The 21,832-nt window shown below is 44.0% G+C and overlaps 1 protein-coding gene across 2 annotated transcripts in view; it reads right to left on the reverse strand.

Moving 5' to 3' along the window:
• Window positions 1–4,415: 4,415 nt before the first annotated feature.
• The window catches only part of stpg2 (sperm-tail PG-rich repeat containing 2), a 751,871-nt gene continuing 734,454 nt past the window's right edge, over window positions 4,416–21,832 (reverse strand). Inside the window, exon 12 of one of the 2 annotated variants that reach the window (XM_063046887.1) lies at window positions 4,416–4,696. In XM_063046887.1, coding sequence (XP_062902957.1) covers window positions 4,503–4,696 — 194 coding nt within the window. In that variant the 3' untranslated portion in view covers window positions 4,416–4,502. The remainder of the gene's footprint in view (window positions 4,697–21,832) is intronic. The other variant, XM_063046889.1, reaches the window with a different exon arrangement.

Here is a 21,832-nt window from a genome sequence, read left to right on the forward strand (position 1 = left end):
TGTATCTTACCCAGTCTAGGGTTTTTATTCTGCCAAATAAATGAAGAAATTTTAGAGTCAACTTTGTCAAAAAAAATTTTGGAACAAAGATTGGTAATGCCTGAAATATATATAAAAATTTTGTCAAAAAAAACATCTTAACTGCATTAATACGACCAATCAAAGTTAAATATAAAGGAAACCATTTAGATGAAAGTTGAATAATATGGTCTATTAATGGTAAAAAGTTAGTCTTAAATAAATCTTTGTATTTACAAGTAATTTTAATCCCAAGATATGAAAAATAATTATTAATCAATTTAAATGGAAATTTATAATATAAGGGAAGTTGTTTATTAATCGGAAAGAGTTCACTCTTACTAAGATTTAATTTATGACCTGAAAAAAGACCAAATTGTGCTAATAGCTCTAAAACAGCCGGGATGGATTTCCGAGGATTGGAAATATATAAAAGTAAATCATCAGCATAGAGTGATAATTTATGGGACTTTAAGCCCCGAGTTATCCCAGTAATATTTGGAGATTCTCGAATGGCAATTGCAAGAGGTTCTAATGCAATATCAAATAATAAGGGACTAAGAGGACAACCTTGTCGAGTACCTCGAAAAAGAGGGAAAAAAGGTGAACTTAAAGAGTTAGTACGGACCGAGGCCACAGGAGAATGATATAACAGTTTAATCCAGGATATAAATTTCGAGCTAAAATTAAACATTTCAAGCACCTTAAATAAATAAGGCCATTCTACTCTATCAAAAGCTTTCTCAGCATCTAAAGAGATAACACACTCAGGAACATTTTGTGATGGAGTATAAACGATATCTAACAGTGTGCGAATATTATAAAAAGAGTAACGACCTTTAATAAAACCCGTTTGGTCTTCCAAAATAATAGAAAGAAGTACTTTTTCTAATCTATTTGCTAATAACTTAGAAAAAACTTTAGAATCAACATTTAATAAAGATATTGGTCTATAAGATGCACATTGAGCAGGATCTTTATCCTTCTTTAATATTAGAGAAATTGATGCTCTATTGAAAGATTCAGGAAGTTTAACAAGTTTCAATGAAGCCTCAAAAACCCTACAGAGCCAAGGGATTAACGAAGGAGCAAAACATTTATAAAATTCTACGGTAAACCCATCAGGGCCAGGAGCTTTCCCCAAATTCATAGAGAAAATAACATTCTTAATCTCATCCATGGTAATGGGAGTATCTAACATAGAAGACATATCCTGTGAAATCTCAGGGAAGTCCAAATTATCTAAAAAATCATTCATATATTTAGAATCTCGAGGAAACTCTGATTGATATAAGGAAGAGTAAAAATCACAGAAGGTTTGATTAATCCCCACATGATCAAGTATCAGTCGATCATTTTGGTTATAAATCTGATTAATTTGAGACTTAGCATAATTAGACTTCAATTGATTAGCCAACAGTTTGCCAATTTTGTCACTGTGTACATAAAATTCACTTCTTGTTTTCTTTAACTGGTTTACAATCGAGGACGAGAGTAATAAACTGTGTTCCATTTGAAGTTCAGTTCTTTGTTTATATAACTCCTCAGAAGGAGCTATAACATATTTCTTATCAATTTCCTTAATCTTGTCCACAATTACCAACTCCTCCTGCTTCAGCTTCTTCCTCAAAGCAGCAGAATACGAGATAATCTGACCATGAATATAAGCTTTAAAAGTGTCCCAAAGAATGTTGACAGAAATATCCTCTGTATAGTTAATTGTAAAAAAAAGATCAATCTGTTCATTCATAAAGTTAACAAAGTCCGAGTCCTGAAGCAACAGCAAATTAAAATGCCATTGTCTATTATTTTGTATATTGGCCAGAATTTTAATAGAAAGCTTAAGTGGAGCATGATCCGAAATGGTTATAGAGTCATAATCACATTTAATCACTGAGGAAATAAGACGAGAATCAATAAAGAAATAATCAATTCTTGAATAGGAATGATGAACATGTGAAAAAAAAGAAAAATCTTTTTCCTGAGGATGCAAAAAACGCCAAATGTCCGTCGACCCAGAATCAGAAAGGAATGAATTAATCAAAGTTGCAGATTTATTAGGTAAGGTCCGTAAAGGAGCCGAATGGTCCAAAGCTGGAGACAAACAGGTATTAAGATCTCCGCCCCAGATCAATGAAAACTCATTCAAATTCGGAAACTGATTAAATAATGATTTATAAAATTCCGGACAGTCCATATTAGGAGCATAAACATTAACCAGAACTACTTTTTTATTAACTAGTAAACCACTAACCAATAGAAATCTACCATTCGGATCAGAAATAATATCATGTTGTATAAAAGTAACTGAGGAGTCTATAAAAATAGAGACGCCTCGAATCTTAGCATTGGAGTTCGAATGAAACTGTTGTTCCTTCCAGAATTTAAAAAAACGTAGTCTGTCCCCCCTCCGCACATGGGTCTCTTGTAAAAATAAAATTTGTGCTTTAAGTCTCCGGAACACTTTAAAAACTTTTTTCCTTTTAATAGGATGATGAAATTCTATACGTAGATCAAAAACAAGAGGATAACTAGGGAGAGGATAGGACCACTCAAGGATAAAGGTGGGGGAGGAACATTTGTATGGATGCAGAGGATATGGGTGAGGTCCGTACTGAATATTTTACATCAGTATTTGCCAAGGACAAGAATGTAGAGGACAGGGAGTTCAGTGCCAAGAGTATTCATATGCATTTCAAAGCAAAGGAGGAGGTCGCATTGGATCTCTTAAAGAGCATTAAGTTTGATAGGTCCCCAGGGCCTAATGGAATATACCCCTGGTTATTGAGAGAGCCAAGTGAAGGGATTGCTGTGTGCTTTACCAATACCTTTGCGTCCTCCCTGGCCACAGGCAAGTTCCCAGAGGACCAGCAGGTAGCTAATGTTCTTCCATTATTCAAGAAGGGAACCAGGGATAACCCTGGAATCTATAGAGAGGTAAAATTCACATCAGTTGTAGAGAAGTTACTGGAGATAATCCTTCAGGATAGGATTAAATGAGTAGTTGGAAAACCATGGCCTAATTAAGAAGGGGCAGCATGGCTTTGTGCGGGGCAAGTCGTGTCTTCCTAACTTGATTGAGTTTTTTGATGAGGCGACACGGGTGATTGATGAAGGCAGAGCTGTGAATGTTAGCTACATGGCTTTTTGTAAGGCATTTGACAAGGTCCCTAATGGGAGGCTCATCCAGAAGATTAAGATGCATGGGATCAATTGGTTGTTTAGATTTAGAACAGGCTTGCCCATAGAAGACAGAAAGTAGTAGTTGAAGGCACTTATTTTTTTTGGAGGTCTGTGATTCGTGGTGTTACACAGGGATCTGTACTGGGAGATCTGCTGTTTGTGAAGTATATAAATGACCTGGATAAAAATGTAGCTGGGTGAATAAAAAGTCTACAGATGATATGAAAATTGGTGTTGTGAATAGCAGAAATGACTGGCAAAGAACATTGTGGATATAGAGCAGCAACAATACAATCTCCAAGCCCCTCCCCGCAGAAAAAAGCAGAAACAATACAATCCCTGACCCCCTCCCCACAGAAAAAAGCAGCAACAGTACAATCCCCGACCCCTCCCGCAGAAAAATGCAGCAACAATACAATCCCCGACCCCCCCACAGAAAAAAGCAGCAACAATACAATCCCCAACCCCTCCCACAGAAAAAAGCAGCAACAATACAATCCCCGACCTCTCCCACAGAAAAAGGCAGCAACAGTACAATCCCCGACCTCTCCCACAGAAAAAAGCAGCAACAGTACAATCCCTGACCCCCCTCACAGAAAAAAGCAGCAACAGTACAATCCCCGACCCCTCCCACAGAAAAAAGCAGCAACAATACAATCCCCGACCTCTCCCACAGAAAAAAGCAGCAACAATACAATCCCCAACTCCTCCCACAGAAAAAAGCAGCAACAATACAATCCCCGAACCCTCCCTGCAGAAAAAAGCAACAATACAATCCCCAACCCCCAACCCCCACCCCCACAGAAAAAGAGATATCAATAATACAATCACCAACCCCCCCCACAGAAAAATGCAGCAACAATACAATCCCTGACCCCCTCACTCACAGAAAAAGAGACAGCAATAATAGGAACACATCCCCAACCCCTCCCCCACAGAAAAAAACGGCGACCTACCCCCCACTCACAAAAAAGAACAGCGACAATAGCATCAAAAAGTCCCTCCCCCCCCCCACACTCACACACAAAGAATTTGCAGATTACCCACCCACCAATCGACCACAAGAAGGAAAACGCCGAAAAACTGAAGAGGACCAATATAAAGTATGGTCCAACCACACAAATCCCAGAACATCGAACTGTCCTTCTGTGACTCAGAGCTCAAGCCTGGTCCGAATGGTGGTCTCCGATGGGGGCGACCACTGACCCTCTGGCCCCGTTGGGAGCGATCGCTGACCGGGCCCCAAAGCCATCGTCCTGGCGGCCTCCGTCAAAAGCGCTGCTGACTGGTTCTGAACGTCTTCACCTCGTTGCTTCGAGATGGAGTCGTTCGTGACCCCGTGTCCCATCTTTGTTTTCTCCCCAACAGTCCGCTTGTGTTCCCAGTCCTTTTCGGGTTCTCATCTCTGATCTCCACGAGGCGGCTCTGCAGACATGGCATGGCACTAGATCCTCCGACTGCGATCCATACTGTACATCACAGACACCAGCAGTTTCTGTAACACAAACAACACGAAAGGAACATGCACAAGGTGTAGAAAAAGCAAAATAATTTAAAAGATTTGCTACATATATGGAAAATGTCACCCAAGGAAGTATAGTTCGCTGGCACCATCTTGACCGGATATATTTATAATGTTAAATAGTAGTTGTGATAATGCCCAATTTTGCTTCATTAGTATACCACAATTATCACCCAGGTACAAGCGTTTGGGTTCATGTCATTATACATATTTGATATTCTATTCCATAGGCTGAAGTACTTCTTGCTGAAAATTCTTGAGATTACCAAGTGGGATGAGATTCATTCTACAATCTATCTAAATTAATTATCTACAACAAAGCGGATTGCCAGCTTTCGGTAGGTCTAGGAATTAAAACAATTGAACAGAGCCAATGCCCACCTATTAATTTCCTTTTCTCTCCACATTCTGAAGACACTTTCCTCTCGTAGGAGTAGAGAAACTCTGCAGCCAAACTCCCAGGAACAGCATTATGATAATGACAAAGTAAACTATTTACTGATGTTGGTTAGAAATAGAGAGTGGCTAATCACTGATATAACACACCAATGTATCAAACACCACTGTTAGTTGGCTCTCGAATAAAAAACTGTTCTGTTGTTAGTTTTGTCTCTGGTTTTCATTTTCCTTCGCAAATACAACCTACTGATTCTCCACATGTTTGGAATATATTGTTCAATTTTGTTCACCCTGCTAAAGGAAAGATGTTATTATACTGGAAAGAGTGCAGAAAGGAACTAGGGAGGATGTTACTAGGTCCTGAGGGCCTGAGTTATAGGGAGAAATTGGACAGGCTAAGTTCTTCAAATGTTTCTTCACAGTCATTTTGGAGCCATCATTAACTTGTTTGATTAGTACTGTCTGGAAATGTGGTACTGTTAAAGCACAATTTCCTTCCAAGGTTGAACACACTGAACAAGCCCATGGTCAAATAATTCATGACATAAGAATTCTCTGATGGTGATTCAGGCTGAGAGATTTGTTGAAACAGAATGATGCATAGACAGTGTCCTTGAAATCTGTGTGCTTTCCTGTTTAAACTTTCTTGACAAAGACTATTTACTATTTTGTAAGTAGGAAGTAAAAGAAGAAGAAGAATGCCCTTAACTCCTGGTGGAGTTATCAGGGCACTGTCATGACAAGCTTTTTGCACCGATCTTTTTTGGTGATTGCTCATCACGTGGCATTTCTGTAGTATTCTCCAGTTTCTTTTTATGAGGTCGAGTTGTTAGCTCGAAGCTCAACCCAGCACGGATGGAAAGCGTGCGAGGGAGCCGGCTGGATTCGCACTCGGGACCATTCGCTCCGGAATCCAGCGCTGATGCCACTACGCCACTAGCCGGCCAACAGTAGGAAGTATCCAGTCTTAATACATTGGAATAAAGCAGTAGTAACACTATGAATATAAGACCATAAGACATGGGAACAGAATTAGGCCATTTGGCCCATCAAGACTGCTTCACCAATTCATCTTTGCTGATCCATTTCTCTCTCAACCCCATTCTCCATCCTTCTCCCCTTAACCTTTCGCACCCAGACTAACCTCCGTCTTAAATGCACCAACTGACCTGGACTCCACAACGGCCCGAGGCAACGAATTCCACAGATTCACCAACCTCTGGCTAAAAAATTCCTCCTTATCTCCATTCTAAATGGATGTCCCTCTATTCTGAGGCTGCGCCCACTGTAGGAAACATCCTCTCCACATCCACTCTGTCTAGGCCTGTCAACATTCAATAGGTTTCAATGAAATGCCCCCTCATTCTTCTAAATTCCAGCAAGTACAGCCCAGAGCCTTCAACTGCTGTTTGAATTATAACCCTTCCATTCCCGTATTTATCTGGATTGTAAGTACAACATTTGTCATTTGGTAACAATGGTGTCTTTGAGGACCCAGTATAATTTTTAATGTCACTTTTAATGTTATATGTAACATTGTACTTTGAAAATAAATACTAATAAACTTTTAGAAGTGTCCATTTATTAGATTCAAGATCATTGCTGGATATTCTGTAAACTGTGATTCGATTTATAAATCCTGGATATTGTAATATTCCAACAATGGATAAGCAGATACACTGCGGACCTTTCATTATATTAAAGTTACTTGTCAAATACTGGTCCCCAAAACATTCACTGCTTCCCAACCTGCCTTCTGACAATACCTTCTGTCCTACCTTCCGTGACACACCTTACTGAAAAGAGGGGTTGGACAGGGCAAGACTTTATTCCTTGGAATGTGGGAAATTGAGAGCTGATCTTATAGATGTGTGTACAATCACAAAGGGTGTAGATAGAGTGAATGGATGCAGTCTTTTTCCCCCAGAGTTGGGGAAATCAACAACTAGAGGGCATGTGTTTAGGCGAGAGGAGAGGGATATTATAGGAATCTGAGGTGCAACTCTTTCACCCAGAGGGCGGTGCGTATATGGAATAAGCTGCCTGAAGAAGTGCTTGAGAAAGGTATAATAACAACATTTTGAAATATAGTCAGCCATGTACATGGATTGGAAATGTTTAACAGTTTAATGATCAACATTGGCAAATGGGACTAGCCTGTATGGGGAATCTTGGTTAGTTGGGCTAAAGGCCAGTTTCCACGCTGAATAGTTCTATGTTCTCTATGAAATCTAAAACACTAGGCTGAATATAAATCATATACAGGGGTAGACGGTTTAAGCAAAGAGTAGTTTACAGGAACACCATGCAGAGTAAATCTCCAGGTGTACAGGCTGGTGAAGCAAGCTTTTAAAATCATTTGTTGACAATCTGCTTTTGTAATGCAAGGAGAATGCTCTCTGGAAGATCTTACCTCACCTGTTGGAAGGAATGAACACCGTCCTTTGGCTTGAAAAGGCAGGATCATATTGTGCTTCACATTTAGGACTATATAGTTGCTGCCCGCAAGGAGTTAATGCTAGCCAGTGCAATGCTTGCCAAATTGAATGAGTAACACTACATGACAATTTGTGGAAATAATGGGCAAACATATTGTGCAGTCTGCAACCATTACCAGAAATCACAGACATTAATGCACAGACCTAAAGCAAATTCATGTGAACTGCACTTTAGCTCAGAGGGAACAGGATAGCACTATTTGATACTTGAATAGTAATTCTATCAGCTAATGTAGACAATTAACCCCAGTAATGAGCTAATCAGGAGTGTAAAAGCTGGATGAAGTCACAAGAGTCAGTGAGATGAATAGAAATATTCTGACAGTTTTCTTGAATAAAATGTCCTTTATTGGCTCAGCTAAAATGGCACCGTCTTGCTGGAGGACTGGCACTAGTTTATCAGATACACCCTGAGAGTACCTGGTCCTAATGAATACAGGGAGGCAATAACCCCACCGTAAGTCACTCAAGAATACTCTGAAGTTAAAATATTCCTGTGCATTAGTGTCATCAAAAGGTAAAGTGCTCTGAAAGAAGGCACACTGGAAATGGCAAACTCCAGCCAACATAGCCAGCCAATGTAGTCATAATAGACCCCTTAAATGCATTGCAAACAGAGCAAAATCTCATTATTCAGACAGTGCCCTTTCATTGGTCTAACGAAGTTTAGAATAAAAGTCATTTCTATTAACCTTTTAATCCTTCTTGTGCACATGCTAGATATTTTAATGTAGCAAAACTCTAAACAGGAAATCAAAGCCGTCATTGTCAAGCAGAACGGCATTAAAGCAAGAAAGATTAAAAGGTTAATAAAGTGCTTTCTTTCCACAACAACTGTTGCATCACTAGCTGCATCCAAACAGCCACCACCTTACTTGGTAGCAATCTGCCATGTAATTAGGTCCCATTGTTAACATGCTGGTTAAAGGCACAGATCGCCCACCATCATGTAACATTTACAGGCTGGAGATATATTTCCAAGGGCAAACCAAGTCAGGTCAATTCAAGATGATTCAAGTTGAGTTTATTATCATGTGCAAAATATGGAGAGGTACAGGTACAATGAAAGAATTGTTTACAGCTGCATCACAGGCACGTAGGCATAGACAACACATAGAATATAAATTATACAACCCAGTGAAGTGAGGGGAAAGGAATGACTGTGCAGAAAGAGGACATTAGTGTGAAAGAAAAACAGCATCAGAAACGAGTCCATGATGGTGAATGAGGAGGTCCAGCGTGTTCCACTGATAAAATAGGATTAAAGCTGTGCAGGTCGAGAACCTGAGAAGTGTATGAAGTGCAGCTCTTCCTGAAAGTGATGATGTGCTGGTACTCTAAGCTTCCATACATCCTACCTAATGGTGGCAGTGAGAAGAGGGCATGTCCTGGATGGTGGGGAATTGAGATATTCTCCATGGTCCCTTTCAATTCATGAAATTAAAGGTTTTTCTGTGGTTCATGAGGCCATGTTACTGACTGATGTTTCTCTGTGCATTTCCTATGCAGAGATTATTTCCACAGTGCCTGGCTTAGACGGTAGCAGCTCTTTTGGTAATAGGAAAGGTAATTCAGAAAGACAGCAGAGACACCTCATTAGTTGTCACAAATTAATTTATACCCTTTCCTGAAACTGATTACGATTACAGCACCTCTGAGATCCCTGATATTATCTTCACCTTCCCAGATGTAAGATACAAGGTTGTGCCTCTCCAGCAAGTTTTAGAACTTCAGCGAGGATACCATCTGTTCCTACGTCCTTGTTGCTTCCATGTCAGATTCTTTCCTGGCCTGTGCTCTGTGATGTTGTGTTGGTTGGCAGTGATGGCAGCTATGAGAGGCTGCTGCTTTTGCAGGTCGGAAGCCACTCACTGCAGCCCACCAGTTCTCTAGCGGAGCACCTGGAGATCTACTGACATCCAACAACACTAAACACAAGGATCTGCGAACAGGCAGTAAACTCTCACACCTGTAATAACATAGTAAGAACAACTAATGTGGGAAATTGTTTCAAAATGCTGATCTTGAGCTTGCATATCAGGCATTTACTTCATCCTTAAAGGTCACATAATGGTCATAGCCCCAGGATCAGGAAGTGAAGGGAACCCCCTGATGTTTTAAACTCTCAGGACACAACAGAGAGTGTTTAAAGGAGGAGTACTTCTGTACACAAGCATCGGGTCTTTTATTAACTCCTTCCCCACTTCCCCACACAAAGACCAGCTGCATCTCCTCTGCACAGATGCACCAATTATATTGCCTGGCACTTCCTAAAAGATGGGCACTGTGGTGAAAATAACAGGACTACCCACACTTACGGACCAATTTGTACACATTTTCAGTGCGATTCTCACACCAGGGAAGATGCTACTGTCGACTAGAGTGGCTGTAGCTCAGCCTCCAATAATTAAAAAGACATTCTGGAGCTTTAGTCTTGTGGCATACTGTAGGTTTCCCTTGACTGGTCTGTAAAGCTAAGAACTGCTATTACTCACCGAGACGTCTCAAATGAACACAAACTGTATACTTGGCTGCTTGCCTTCAGTGGATGGCAAGCCAAGTACAAGGAATGTTACATTGCCTCCGAAAGCAGATGTAACCCATTGTCCCAAATACAACACTTTAGCTAACAAACATATATCTTCGATTGGGAATGAGAAACTCAAGGCTGTTAAGGGTGTCAGACCATACAGTAGAAGCAGTAGGCCATTCAGCCTCTCCAGTCCTGCCTTGCCATTCTATATAATCATGCCCCAGACTTCATCTCCTTTCCTAAATCATTTCCCCAGAGCCCACATGTGCACAGAAGAAACTGCAGATGCTGGGATCTAAAGCAACACACAGAAAACGTGGGAGAAATCCACCAAGTCAGGCAGTATCTATCCAAGTAAATGGATAGATTAAGGTTCTCAACTCTAAACATTGACTGTTCATTTCTCCCCATAGGTGCTGCAGTTCAGATGCATTAAGTTCCTCATTGACTTCAGTTCCCTTATCTTTCAAAAATATGTCTTTTTTCTCTAAATACTCCAGTGATCCAGGCTGGGTGATCTGTTAGTTTTTGTGCGAGGTAGGGGGTGTTTGGCGTTTGTGAGTTTTTGTTTCTTTTTCTTTTCATGCAGGTGGGAGGGGAGTTGATATCTTTCTTTCAAATACTTAATTGGCTTTCTGTATTCCATGGCTACCTGGAGAAGACAAGTTTCAGAGTTGTATACTGTGACGATAAATTGAACATTTGAACCCTTTGAACCTTTGATCCAGCCTCCAAAAGAGCTGAGAACTCCAGCGATTCATGCCCTCCTGCAAGAAGAGGCTCACATGCACATCAGTCTTAAATGACTGTCCCCTAATCCCTGTAACTCATTCTGCCACTTCGAACTAGCGCAGGTATGCACAATGTTCTGCATTGATGAGCTGGACAAAAGGGCCCGCTTTCATGATGAATAACTGAATGAGCATATAGCAACTACCCTGTTATTCCCCTATGCACCTTATAGGCTGGAATGGAATAACCCCTCATTCTTGTCAACTCCAAAGACATGGGAGGGAGGAGTAAGGATGATGTTAGTGTAGATTAAAATGCAGGCACAACATTGTTGACTGTAGGGCCTGTGCTGTTCTGTAATATTCCGAGTTGCATTTAACATAGATCTGCTTTCTTTTACCTCTTATGATGGGATGATCCTGTTATCCCAGCAATCAGAATAGTGAATCTTTTTAGGACTACCGATAGCTGTAAATAAGGGGATCAAAGCTCTACTCAGTAGTCCAGGTGTGCCCTCACCGACACCCGCTACAAAATCTAGCACTACCTCCCTATTTCTGTACTCTGACCCCGCTTCAATAAAGGACAAGGTGCCATTTGCCTTCTTCACCCAGTGGTGCCGCTAGTTAACATGTTGCCTTGCATTTGTGAGAACAGCTAGCTTCCTCTGTATTTCAGTTATTGAACATAGAACAGTACAGCACAGGAAGAGGGCCTTCAGCTCACAAAGCCAGTATGTCACAAAATAAACTAAATCTCTTCACCCACGACATGATCCATATCCCTCCCTGCATATGCATGTGGCTATCTTAAAGCCTCAAACCTCTGTTGTATCTGATTCCACTACAATCAGAATCAGATTATTATGACAAATTATATGACGCAAATGTGTTGCTTTGTACATCTGTATAAAATTACTATAAATTACTAAATACAGTGACATGCAAAAGTTTGGGCACCCATGGTCAAAATTTCCGTTACTGTGAATAGTTAAGTGAGTAGAAGATGAACTGATCTTCAAAGATCATAATGATAAAGATGAAACATTCTTTTCAACATTTTAAGCAAGATCAGTGTATTATTTTTGTTTTGTACAATTTTAGAGTGGAAAAAAGGAAAGCAGCACCATGCAAAAGTTTGGGTACCCCAAGAGATTTGAGCTCTCAGATAACTTTTACCAAGGTCTCAGACCTTAACTAGCTTGTTAATGCTATGGCTTGTTCACAGTCATCGTTAGGAAAGGCCAGGTGCTGCAAATTTCAAAGCCTTATAAATACCCTGACTCCTCAAACCTTGTCCAACAATCAGCAGCCATCGGCTCCTCTAAGCAGCTGCCTAGCACTCTGAAAATTAAAATAAATTATGCCCACAAAGCAGGAGAAGGCTATAAGGAGATAGCAAACATGAGGAAACCTGCAGATGCTGGAAATTCAAGCAACACACACAAAAAATGCTGGTGAACGCAAGAGGCCAGGCAGCATCTATAGGAAGAGGTACAGTCAATGTTTTGCGCTGAGACCCTTTGTCAGGACTAACTGAAAGAAGAGATAGTAAGAGATTTGAAAGTGGGAGGGGGAGGGGGAGGGGGAGGGGGAGATCAGAAATGATAGGAGAAGACAGGAGGGGGAGAGATGGAGCTAAGAGCTGGAAAGTTGATTGACAAAAGGGATACGAAGCTGGAGAAGGGAGAGGATCATGGGATGGGAGGCCTAGGGAGAAAGAAAGGCTGGGGAGAAGCCCAGAGGATGGGCAAGGAGTTATAGTGAGAGGGACGGAGGGAGAAAAAAAAGAGAGAAAAAAAAATAATAATAAATAATAAAGAAAGAAGATAGCAAAGCGTTTTCAGGTAGCCTTTTCCTCAGTTCCTAATGTAATTAAGAAATGGCAGGTAACAGGAATGGTGGAGGTCAAGTTAAGGTCTGGAAGACCAAGAAAGCTTTCCGAGAGGACTGCTCGTATGATTGCTAGAAAGGCAAATCAAAACCCCCGTTTGACTGCAAAAGACCTTCAGGAAGATTTAGCAGACTCTGGAGTGGTGGTGCACTGTTCTACTGTGCAGCAACACCTGCACAAATATGACCTTCATGGAAGAGTCATCAGAAGAAAACCTTTCCTGCGTCCTCACCACAAAATTCAGCATCAGAAGATTGCAAAGGAACATCTAAACAAGCCTGATGCACTTTGGAAACAAGTCCTGTGGACTGATGAAGTTAAAATAGAACTTTTTGGCCGCAATGAGCAAAGATATGTTTGGAGAAAAAAGGGTGCAGAATTTCATGAAAAGTACACCTCTCCAACTGTTCAGCACTGGGGTGGATCGATCATGCTTTGGGCTTGTGTTGCAGCCAGTGGCACTGGGATCAATTACTGGTAGAGGGAAGAATGAATTCAATTATATACCAGCAAATTCTGGAAGCAAACATCACATTGTCTGTAAAAAAGCTGAAGATGAAAAGAGGATGGTTTCTACAACAGGATAATGATCCTAAACACACCTCAGAATCCACAATTGACTACCTCAAGAGGCGAAAGCTGAAGGTTTTGCCTTGGCCCTCACGGTCCCCCGACCTAAACATCATCGAGAATCTGTGGATAGACCTCAAAAGAGCAGTGCATGCAAGAGGCCCAAGAATCTCACAGAACTAGAAGTCTTTTGCAAGGAGGAATGGGTGAAAATCCCCCAAGCAAAAATTGAAAGACTCTTAGCTGGCTACAGAAAGCATTTACAAGCTGTGATACTTGCCAAAGGGGATGTTACTAAGTACTGACCATGCAGGGTGCCCAAACTTTTGCTTCAGGCCCTTTTCCTTTTTTGTTATTTTGAAACTGTAAAAGATGGAAATAAAAAAGTAATCTTGCTTAAAATATTAAAGAAATGTGTCATCTTTAACTTTATGCCTTTTGGAAATCAGGTCATCTTTTACTCGCTTAGCTATTCACAGTAACAGAAATTTTGACCAGGGGTGCCCAAACTTTTGCATGCCACTGTAGTTAAGTAATGTAGAAAGAAAGGAATAACACAGTAGTATTCATGGGTTCATGTATCACTCAGAAACCTGATGGTGGAGGGGAAGAAGCTGTTCCTGAACTGTTATGTGTGGTTCTTCAAGTTCAGCTACCTCCTCCTCGTTGGTAGTACCAAAAGGATGCCAAGTCTCAAATGATGAGGATCCTCAGTGATGGATGCTACTTTGTTGAGGTATCACCTCTTGAAGATTTCCCAATGATGGAAAGAGCTGTTCCCTTGATGGGGCTGGCAGAGTCCACAACCAACGGTAGTCTCGTGTTATCCTGTGCATTAGAGCCTCCACACCAGGCTGTGATGCAACCAGTCAGAAAGCTCTTCACCACACATGTATAGAAATATGTGACAGTCTTTGGTGACGTACCAAATCTTCTCAAACTCCTAACAAATTAGAGCCACTGGTGTTCCAGCCACTTATCACTCTCTGTGCAAATACTTGCCCTGCACATCTCCTTTAAACGTTCACCCTGTCTACACAAATGCATACCCTCTAGTATTTGAATTTCCACCTTGGGAAAGATTTTGACTGTCATCTGCAATTTTTCTCTATTTAAATAATAATCTTCTTTAAATTCCTCCAATCAATATGCATAACTTCACACTTTCCCACATTAAACTCCATTTGCCAAGTGTTCACCCACTCACTCAGCGAAGGAGGAACACTAAGGCTATCTAAGGTTTAAATTTACTTACTAGTGTTAGATCTATGTGTTCTCTCAGGATTCCCAACATCAACGAGGTCTACAGACAGAGAGTACAGACAAATCAGAGTGAGGTATGTCCTCCCTATTCCAAGGTTGTGTCTCTATCATATTCTACAAGCATTGCTGAAGCACAGATAATATAAAGAAGGGTAACAACTTTAAGATACCTTCAAAGGGAAGATGCAACAGTTCAATAAGTGATACTGCCACTGGTAACTGTACCTTTTTCACATTCTCAAAGGACTTTAGGGATGGGCAATGAAGGCTGGTCTTGCCAGTGATAGCCACATCCCAAAAACGACTTCAATAACAAACTACAATTATTGTTTCCAACCAATGTTGTTCATTACAATACAAATAACTTAATGTTATCTGAAGTTTTTCTGGATAAGTGTTCTATAGGACAGGGGTGCAGTTGGTAGAGTTGCTGCCACACAGCTCCAGAGATCTGGGTTAAATCCTGACCTGCAGCTTTGTGTGGAATTTGCACGCTCTCCCTGTGACTGTGCGGGTTTCCCCTGGCGACTCCAACGAACTTAATATCCCAAAGATGTGTAGGTTGCTAGGTTAACTGGCCACTGGATATTGTCCTTAGTGCTTTGGTGAGTGGTAGAAGCTGGGGGGGTGCTGTGGGGAAGGTGGAGAGAATAAAATGGGTTTCATGTAGAGTTAGGATACATAAATGGTTGATGGTTGTTGTGGACACCATTGACCAAAGGGCTTGTTTCTGTGCTGTGTTGCTCTATGGCTCCGTGACCCTGATTGCCTTTTAACAAACCCAACAATCTCAATCCATCGAAAGAAAAAAGTATATTGCCATAGCGATAAACCATCTCTAAATCAGATAAGTTTCCAAAAACTCAAACACAAGTTATCAAATAAAACTTTTACCCAGGTCACAGAAAGGATAGAGGTGATAGCAACCTTGGTCAAGTGGTAAGCTTTAGTCATCAACTCAAGGAAGGGATAGAGAGGCAGAGGGTATCAGGGAAGGAGATAAGGATCTTGACACTAGTGAAAGAGTGATTAACATCAAGGATTCAAACCAGGAAGTGGCCGGACTGGAGAAGCACAGTGACAATGAAGGTTCGCAGAGAGATGAAGAGTTCAAACCAAATATGCAGAAGTGAGTACTACTGGTGGCCAATGTTCTCTATGTTGACTTGAAATAAAACAAAACTGCAGGTTCTGTAAATCTGAAACAAAAGATAGAATTTTTTTTAATTTAGCGATACAGAGGGTAATCAGACCTTCCGGCCCTTCGAACCACACCACCCCAGCAACCCCCGATCAGTCCAATTAACCTTAACCTAATCACTGGACAATTTACAATGACCAATTAACCTACCTGCTACATCTTTGGATTGTGGGAGGAAACCAGAGATCCTGGAGCAAACCCATGCATACCACAGGGAGGACATGCAGAGACTCCTTATGGAACAGCGCTGGAATTGAACTCTTAACTCCAGATTGCCCACAAGCTGTAATAGCATTGTGCTAAACATTACACTACTGTGGCAGCCATGATGGAAGTACTCGACAGACCAGGCAGCATCTGTAGGAGGTGAAACAATTTAACACATTCTGCAGAACCGTTGACCGAAGCATTATCTTTGGTTCTTCTTCTTCAGATGCTGCCTGTCTTGCTGAGCATTTATGATATTTAATAAATGCATCTGTAGCATTAGTCCCTGAAGAGAGTCTCAGTACCTGTGGTAAACCATGTATATATGTTGTAACTCGGTTACCTGTCTGGACACACCCCTCTGCTGACTGCCCCTGTGGCTCCTCCCACAGAGTCCTGTATAAAGGTGTTCGCCTTGCCCCTCCCCCTCAGTCTGGGGGCAGACACTCACTGTGGAGGTCGTATTGTACAGCGAATAAACGCCTTTCAGTATTTTACCAAACCTCAGTCTTTTGGGGTAATTGAAGGTGCTTCAATTTTATTCGCTGTACATTTTAAAACATGGAACAGGCCCTAAGACCAGAAAAATTAGACCTCAATCCGCAAACACCTGAAGCTGGAAACGCTTTCGAACTCTGGCTGGCCTGCTTCAAAACGTATCTAGAGGAGATTAAAGTGACCGACCCCGTAGCGAAGCACAGAGTTCTACTCTCCAGGGTCAGTCCACGGGTCTATTCGCTGATCAGAGACCAGCTGAACTACGACGGCGCAATGATCGCACTCAAAAGACAATACTTGCGGCCGATAAACAGCGTCTATGCTCGGCATCGCTTAGCGACACGGCAGCAACGCCCCGGGGAATCGAGTGCTGAGTTCGTCCAGGCCCTATGGACGCTCGTGCGAGCCTGCAATTGCCAGGAGCTGACGGCGGCGCAGCATGCAGAACTCCTAGTGAGAGACACCTTCGTTACGGGGACCAGGTCAGTGTACGTGCGCCAGTGGCTGCTGGAAAAAGCCAATCTTACCTTAAGTTCGGCGATCGAGCTGGCTGATACGTTGGAGGCCACTCTGCATAACTCCAAGGCTCTCCAGGCACGCGATCCCCCGATGGCCTCATGGGTGCCGCAGACCCCGCAACCTGCCGGTGAATCGACCTCGGATGCTGCCAGTCGCAAGTCCGTGAAGTGCTACTTCTGCGGACTGGAGAAGCACCCCCGGAAACGCTGCCCGGCCCGACAAGCTACCTGTTCCAGCTGTGGAAAGAAGAGCCACTTCGCCAAGGTCTGTAAGTCAAAACTGCGAGCGGGATCGAGCAGCGCCGTGTGCGAGACGTGGGGGTCGCCATCTTCCCTGCACACTGCCACCACGTGCGAGACATGGGGGCCACCATCTTCCCTGCTGCCATCTTCCCTGCTCACTGCCACTACGTGCGAGACGTGGGGGTCGCCATCTTCCCTGCATACTGCCACCACGTACGAGACATGGGGGTCGCCATCTTGCCTGCCGCCATCTTCCCTGCACGCCACCACCACGTGCGAGACATGGTGGCAGCCATCTTGGTCGGCGCCACCTCCCACCACCTACGACCAAAGGGTACTCACGGGGCACCCCACCACGCCGGACCAAGACAGCGACCCCACCCTGGCTTCCGTGACCCTCGACCAAAGCGCTCCCCACCAGCTTGCAAGGTCAATGATGGACATCCTGGCGGAGGGGCACAGGACAAGCTGCCTGTTTGACACAGGCAGCACGGAGAGTTTTATCCACCCGGCCAAGGTGCAGCATTGTGGACTCATGATACGGCCGGTAAGTCGGAGGGTCACCATGGCCTCCAGGTCGCATACAACAGACATCCGGGGGGGTTGTGTAGCGACACTAGTGGTGCAGGGCACAGAATATCGGGACTTTACGTTACTGGTCTTGCCTCAACTGTGTGCCCCTGTGCTGTTGGGGTTGGACTTCCAGAGCCACCTGAAAAGCGTGACAATGAAGTATGATGGGCCCCTCCCGCCAATTACTGTCATAAATCCCCTGTTTTGTAGAGATATGTCACGTACCCCGCTACTGACCACACACACACACCGACCCGCACATCCCACCCAACATCATGCCAACTGCCACACTACCGACACCACTTGTGGCCTCTCCACCCTCAGGATCCCTCCCCCACTGCTGTTCGCCAACCTGACCCCCGACTGTAAACCTGTTGCAACTAAAAGCAGGAGGTACAGCGTGGGGGACAGATCTTTCATTAAGTCGGAGGTGCAGCGGCTGCTCAGGGAGGGGGTCATTGAGGCAAGCACAAGTCCTTGGAGGGCGCAGGTGGTGGTTGTTCAGAACGGGGAGAAGAATAGGATGGTCGTGGACTATAGCCAGACCATCAATAGGTTCACGCAGCTCGACGCGTACCCTCTACCCCACATCGCGGATATGGTCAATCAGATAGCACAGTACAAGGTGTACTCGACCATAGACCTAAAATCTGCTTACCATCAGCTCCCCATCCGCCGGGAGGACTGCCCTTACACTGCCTTCGAGGCGGACGGCAGGCTTTATCAATTCCTGCACGTCCCCTTTGGTGTCACGAATGGTGTATCTGTCTTCCAGAGGGCAATGGACCAGATGGTGGACCAGTGCCAACTGAAGGCTACATTCCCATATCTGGATAACATCACCATCTGCGGTCACGACCAGCAGGATCACGACAACAACCTCCAAAAATTTCTCCAAGTGGCCAAATCTTTCAACCTCACCTATAACAAGGACAAGTGTGTATTTGGGACCACCCGACTTGCTATCCTTGGGTGTGTCGTGGAGAATGGAGTCATTGGCCCTGACCCCGACTGTATGCGCCCCTTGTTGGAACTCCCTCTTCCCAATACCCTCAGAGCCCTCAAAAGGTGCCTGGGCTTCTTTTCATATTACACCCAATAGGTCTCTAACTACGCGGACAAGGCCCGCCCCCTGGTCAAGTCCACCACATTCCCCCTCTCTGCCGAGGCCCACGCGGCCTTCAACCGCATAAAAGGGGACATTGCCAAAGCAGCAATGCATGCGGTGGATGAGGCCATTCCCTTCCAAGTAGAGAGTGACACCTCCGACTTTGTGCTGGCTGCTACCCTCAACCAGGCAGGAAGACCAGTGGCGTTCTTCTCCCGTACCCTTCAAGGCCCTGAAATTCGGCACTCTGCGGTAGAGAAAGAGGCCCAGGCCATAGTGGAAGCTATAAGGCACTGGAGGCACTATCTTGCCGGCAAAAGGTTCACCCTGCTAACTGACCAGCGCTCAGTCGCATTCATGTTTAATAATCAGCAGCGGAGCAAAATCAAAAATGATAAAATTCTGAGGTGGAGAATCGAACTCTCCACCTACAACTATGACATCATGTACAGGCCTGGGAAGCGCAACGAGCCCTCCGATGCCCTATCCCGGGGAACATGCGCCAGCGCGCAGATCAACCGGCTATATGTCCTACATGTAGACCTTTGCCACCCGGGAGTCACCCGGCTTTTCCACTTCGTGAAAGCCCGGAACCTGCCTTACTCCCTTGAGGAGATCAGGATGATGACCAGGGACTGTCAAGTCTGCGCAAAGTGCAAACCGCACGTCTACCGACTGGAAAAGGCACCACTCATCAAGGCCACCCGCCCCTTTGAGCGACTGAGTGTTGACTTTAAGGGCCCCCGTCCCTCCACTGACTGCAATGTGTACTTTCTTAACGTAATTGACGAGTACTCGCGGTTCCACTTCGCCATCCCCTGCCTCGACACCACTACCACGTCAGTTATAGAAGCCCTGCGCAAGCTCCTCACTCTGTTCAGATACCCATGCTATATCCACAGTGACAGAGGGTCCTGGTTTATGAGTGACGAGCTGCGCCAATTTCTACTGGCTAGGGGTATTGCAACTAGTAGGACCACGAGCTATAATCCCCGGGGGAATGGACAGGTAGAGAAGGAGAATGGCACAGTGTGGAAAGCCACACTCTTAGCCCTCAGGTCAAAGGGACTGCCGGTCTCCCGCTGGCAGGAGGTCCTTCCCGAGGCACTCCACTCCATCCGCTCCCTGTTATGCACAGCCACCAATGCCACCCCTCATGAGCGGCTCTTTTCTTTTCCCAGAAAATCGACCACTGGAACCACCCTACCATCTTGGCTGACGTCCCCGGGGCCAGTGCTGCTCCGGAAACATGCGAGGAGCCATAAATACTCCCCGATAGTCGAGAGGGTTCACTTACTTCATGCGAACCCCCAGTATGCCTACGTGGTTTTACCTGATGGGCGGGAGGACACGGTCTCCATCCGCGACCTGGCGCCCATAGGAGCTCCGGGCCTCTAGCCTGAACACTCCGTGGTGACTATTGACCCCGTACCCACCAATGTATGTACCTACGAGACGCCGTGCACCCCAAACCCTATACAGAAACCACACGACACTCCCATACCGGGCGTGACGCACACGCACGAGGGATTACCGACGCCTAACGTGCTGGCACCTCAAGTCAGGCCGGAGCCAGCACAACCGCCGTCGCCGGTGCAATCACCGCTGGTGTTACGTAGATCACAGCGACGGACTCGACCGCCTGATAGACTTAACCTGTAAATATACTTCTTGTAAATATTGTCAGTCACTTCACCCCGCGGGACTCTTTTTAAAAAAAGGAGGGGTGAATGTGGTAAACCATGTATATATGTTGTAACTCAGTTACCTGTCTGGACACACCCCTCTGCTGACTGCCCCTGTGGCTCCTCCCACAGAGTCCTGTATAAAGGTGTTCGCCTTGCCCCTCCCCCTCAGTCCGGGGGCAGACACTCACTGTGGAGGTCGTGTTGTACAGCGAATAAACGCCTTTCAGTATTTTACCAAACCTCAGTCTTTTGGAGTAATTGAAGGTGCTTCAGTACCTTTCTCAGGTAAAGATCCTGAACAAGCAGACAGACACTGGAGAGAGCAACAAGTGTTCAAGTCCCACTGAGGCAATTAGGAAGTTTGAAGTTAAATTGAGTAAGTCAGGAATGAATTTTTAAAAAGCCAGAGTCAGAGACAGCGATCATGAAACCACCAGCATGTCATAAATAAAGCATCTTTTCTATCACTCTCCAGGAAAGAAGCCTGTTGTCCTTACCCAGTGTAGCCTGCAGTCTATGTGACTGCAGACCTACTGATATGGTTGTCCCTTAGCTGCCTTCTCAGTTTAAGAACAGTCAGTAAATGCTGGTATTACCAGTGACATGAAGGACAAATAAACACATGCTTCACAAATCTGTGCATCATTGACCAAAAAAATTGAAAGAAAAGCAGTCAGCTTAAGCATAGCATGCTCCCACAATCATCAGTGATCAAACAAACTCATTCTCAATGATGGTGGATAATGTAAGTGTTGAAAAGGGACGTTGTGCCCTGGGTCCAAGTTCTATGCACAATTATGGGCCCTAAATATTTTGCTCCTTCACAAGGTAACTGATGGATTCAGCTGAGCTATTGTTTGAATGAATGGAGACTGAGATGTGTGAGCAATTGTGTTTTTAAAAAATGATTCTGAAAGGTGATTCCTTCACACTTCCTGTCATAGGTTTTTCAGTCTGGCGTGACCTTAAATGTGTATACTAATGAGGTAGACCCGCGTATGTGCATGTGCACGTGTGTTTTGTGTGTGTGCTTGCATGGGTGCTTGTGTTTGCTTCTGTGTGCTTTGTGTTTTTTGTGTGTTTAGCATGTGTGTGTGAGACAGGGATAAAAGACAAGGAGATGAGGTGATAAAGTGAGAGAAAAAGACAGAAAGAGAATATGGGAGAGAAAGTGAGATAAAAAAA

The sequence above is a fragment of the Mobula hypostoma genome, chromosome 4, assembly GCF_963921235.1.
Source record: "Mobula hypostoma chromosome 4, sMobHyp1.1, whole genome shotgun sequence".
NCBI lineage: Eukaryota > Metazoa > Chordata > Chondrichthyes > Myliobatiformes > Myliobatidae > Mobula > Mobula hypostoma.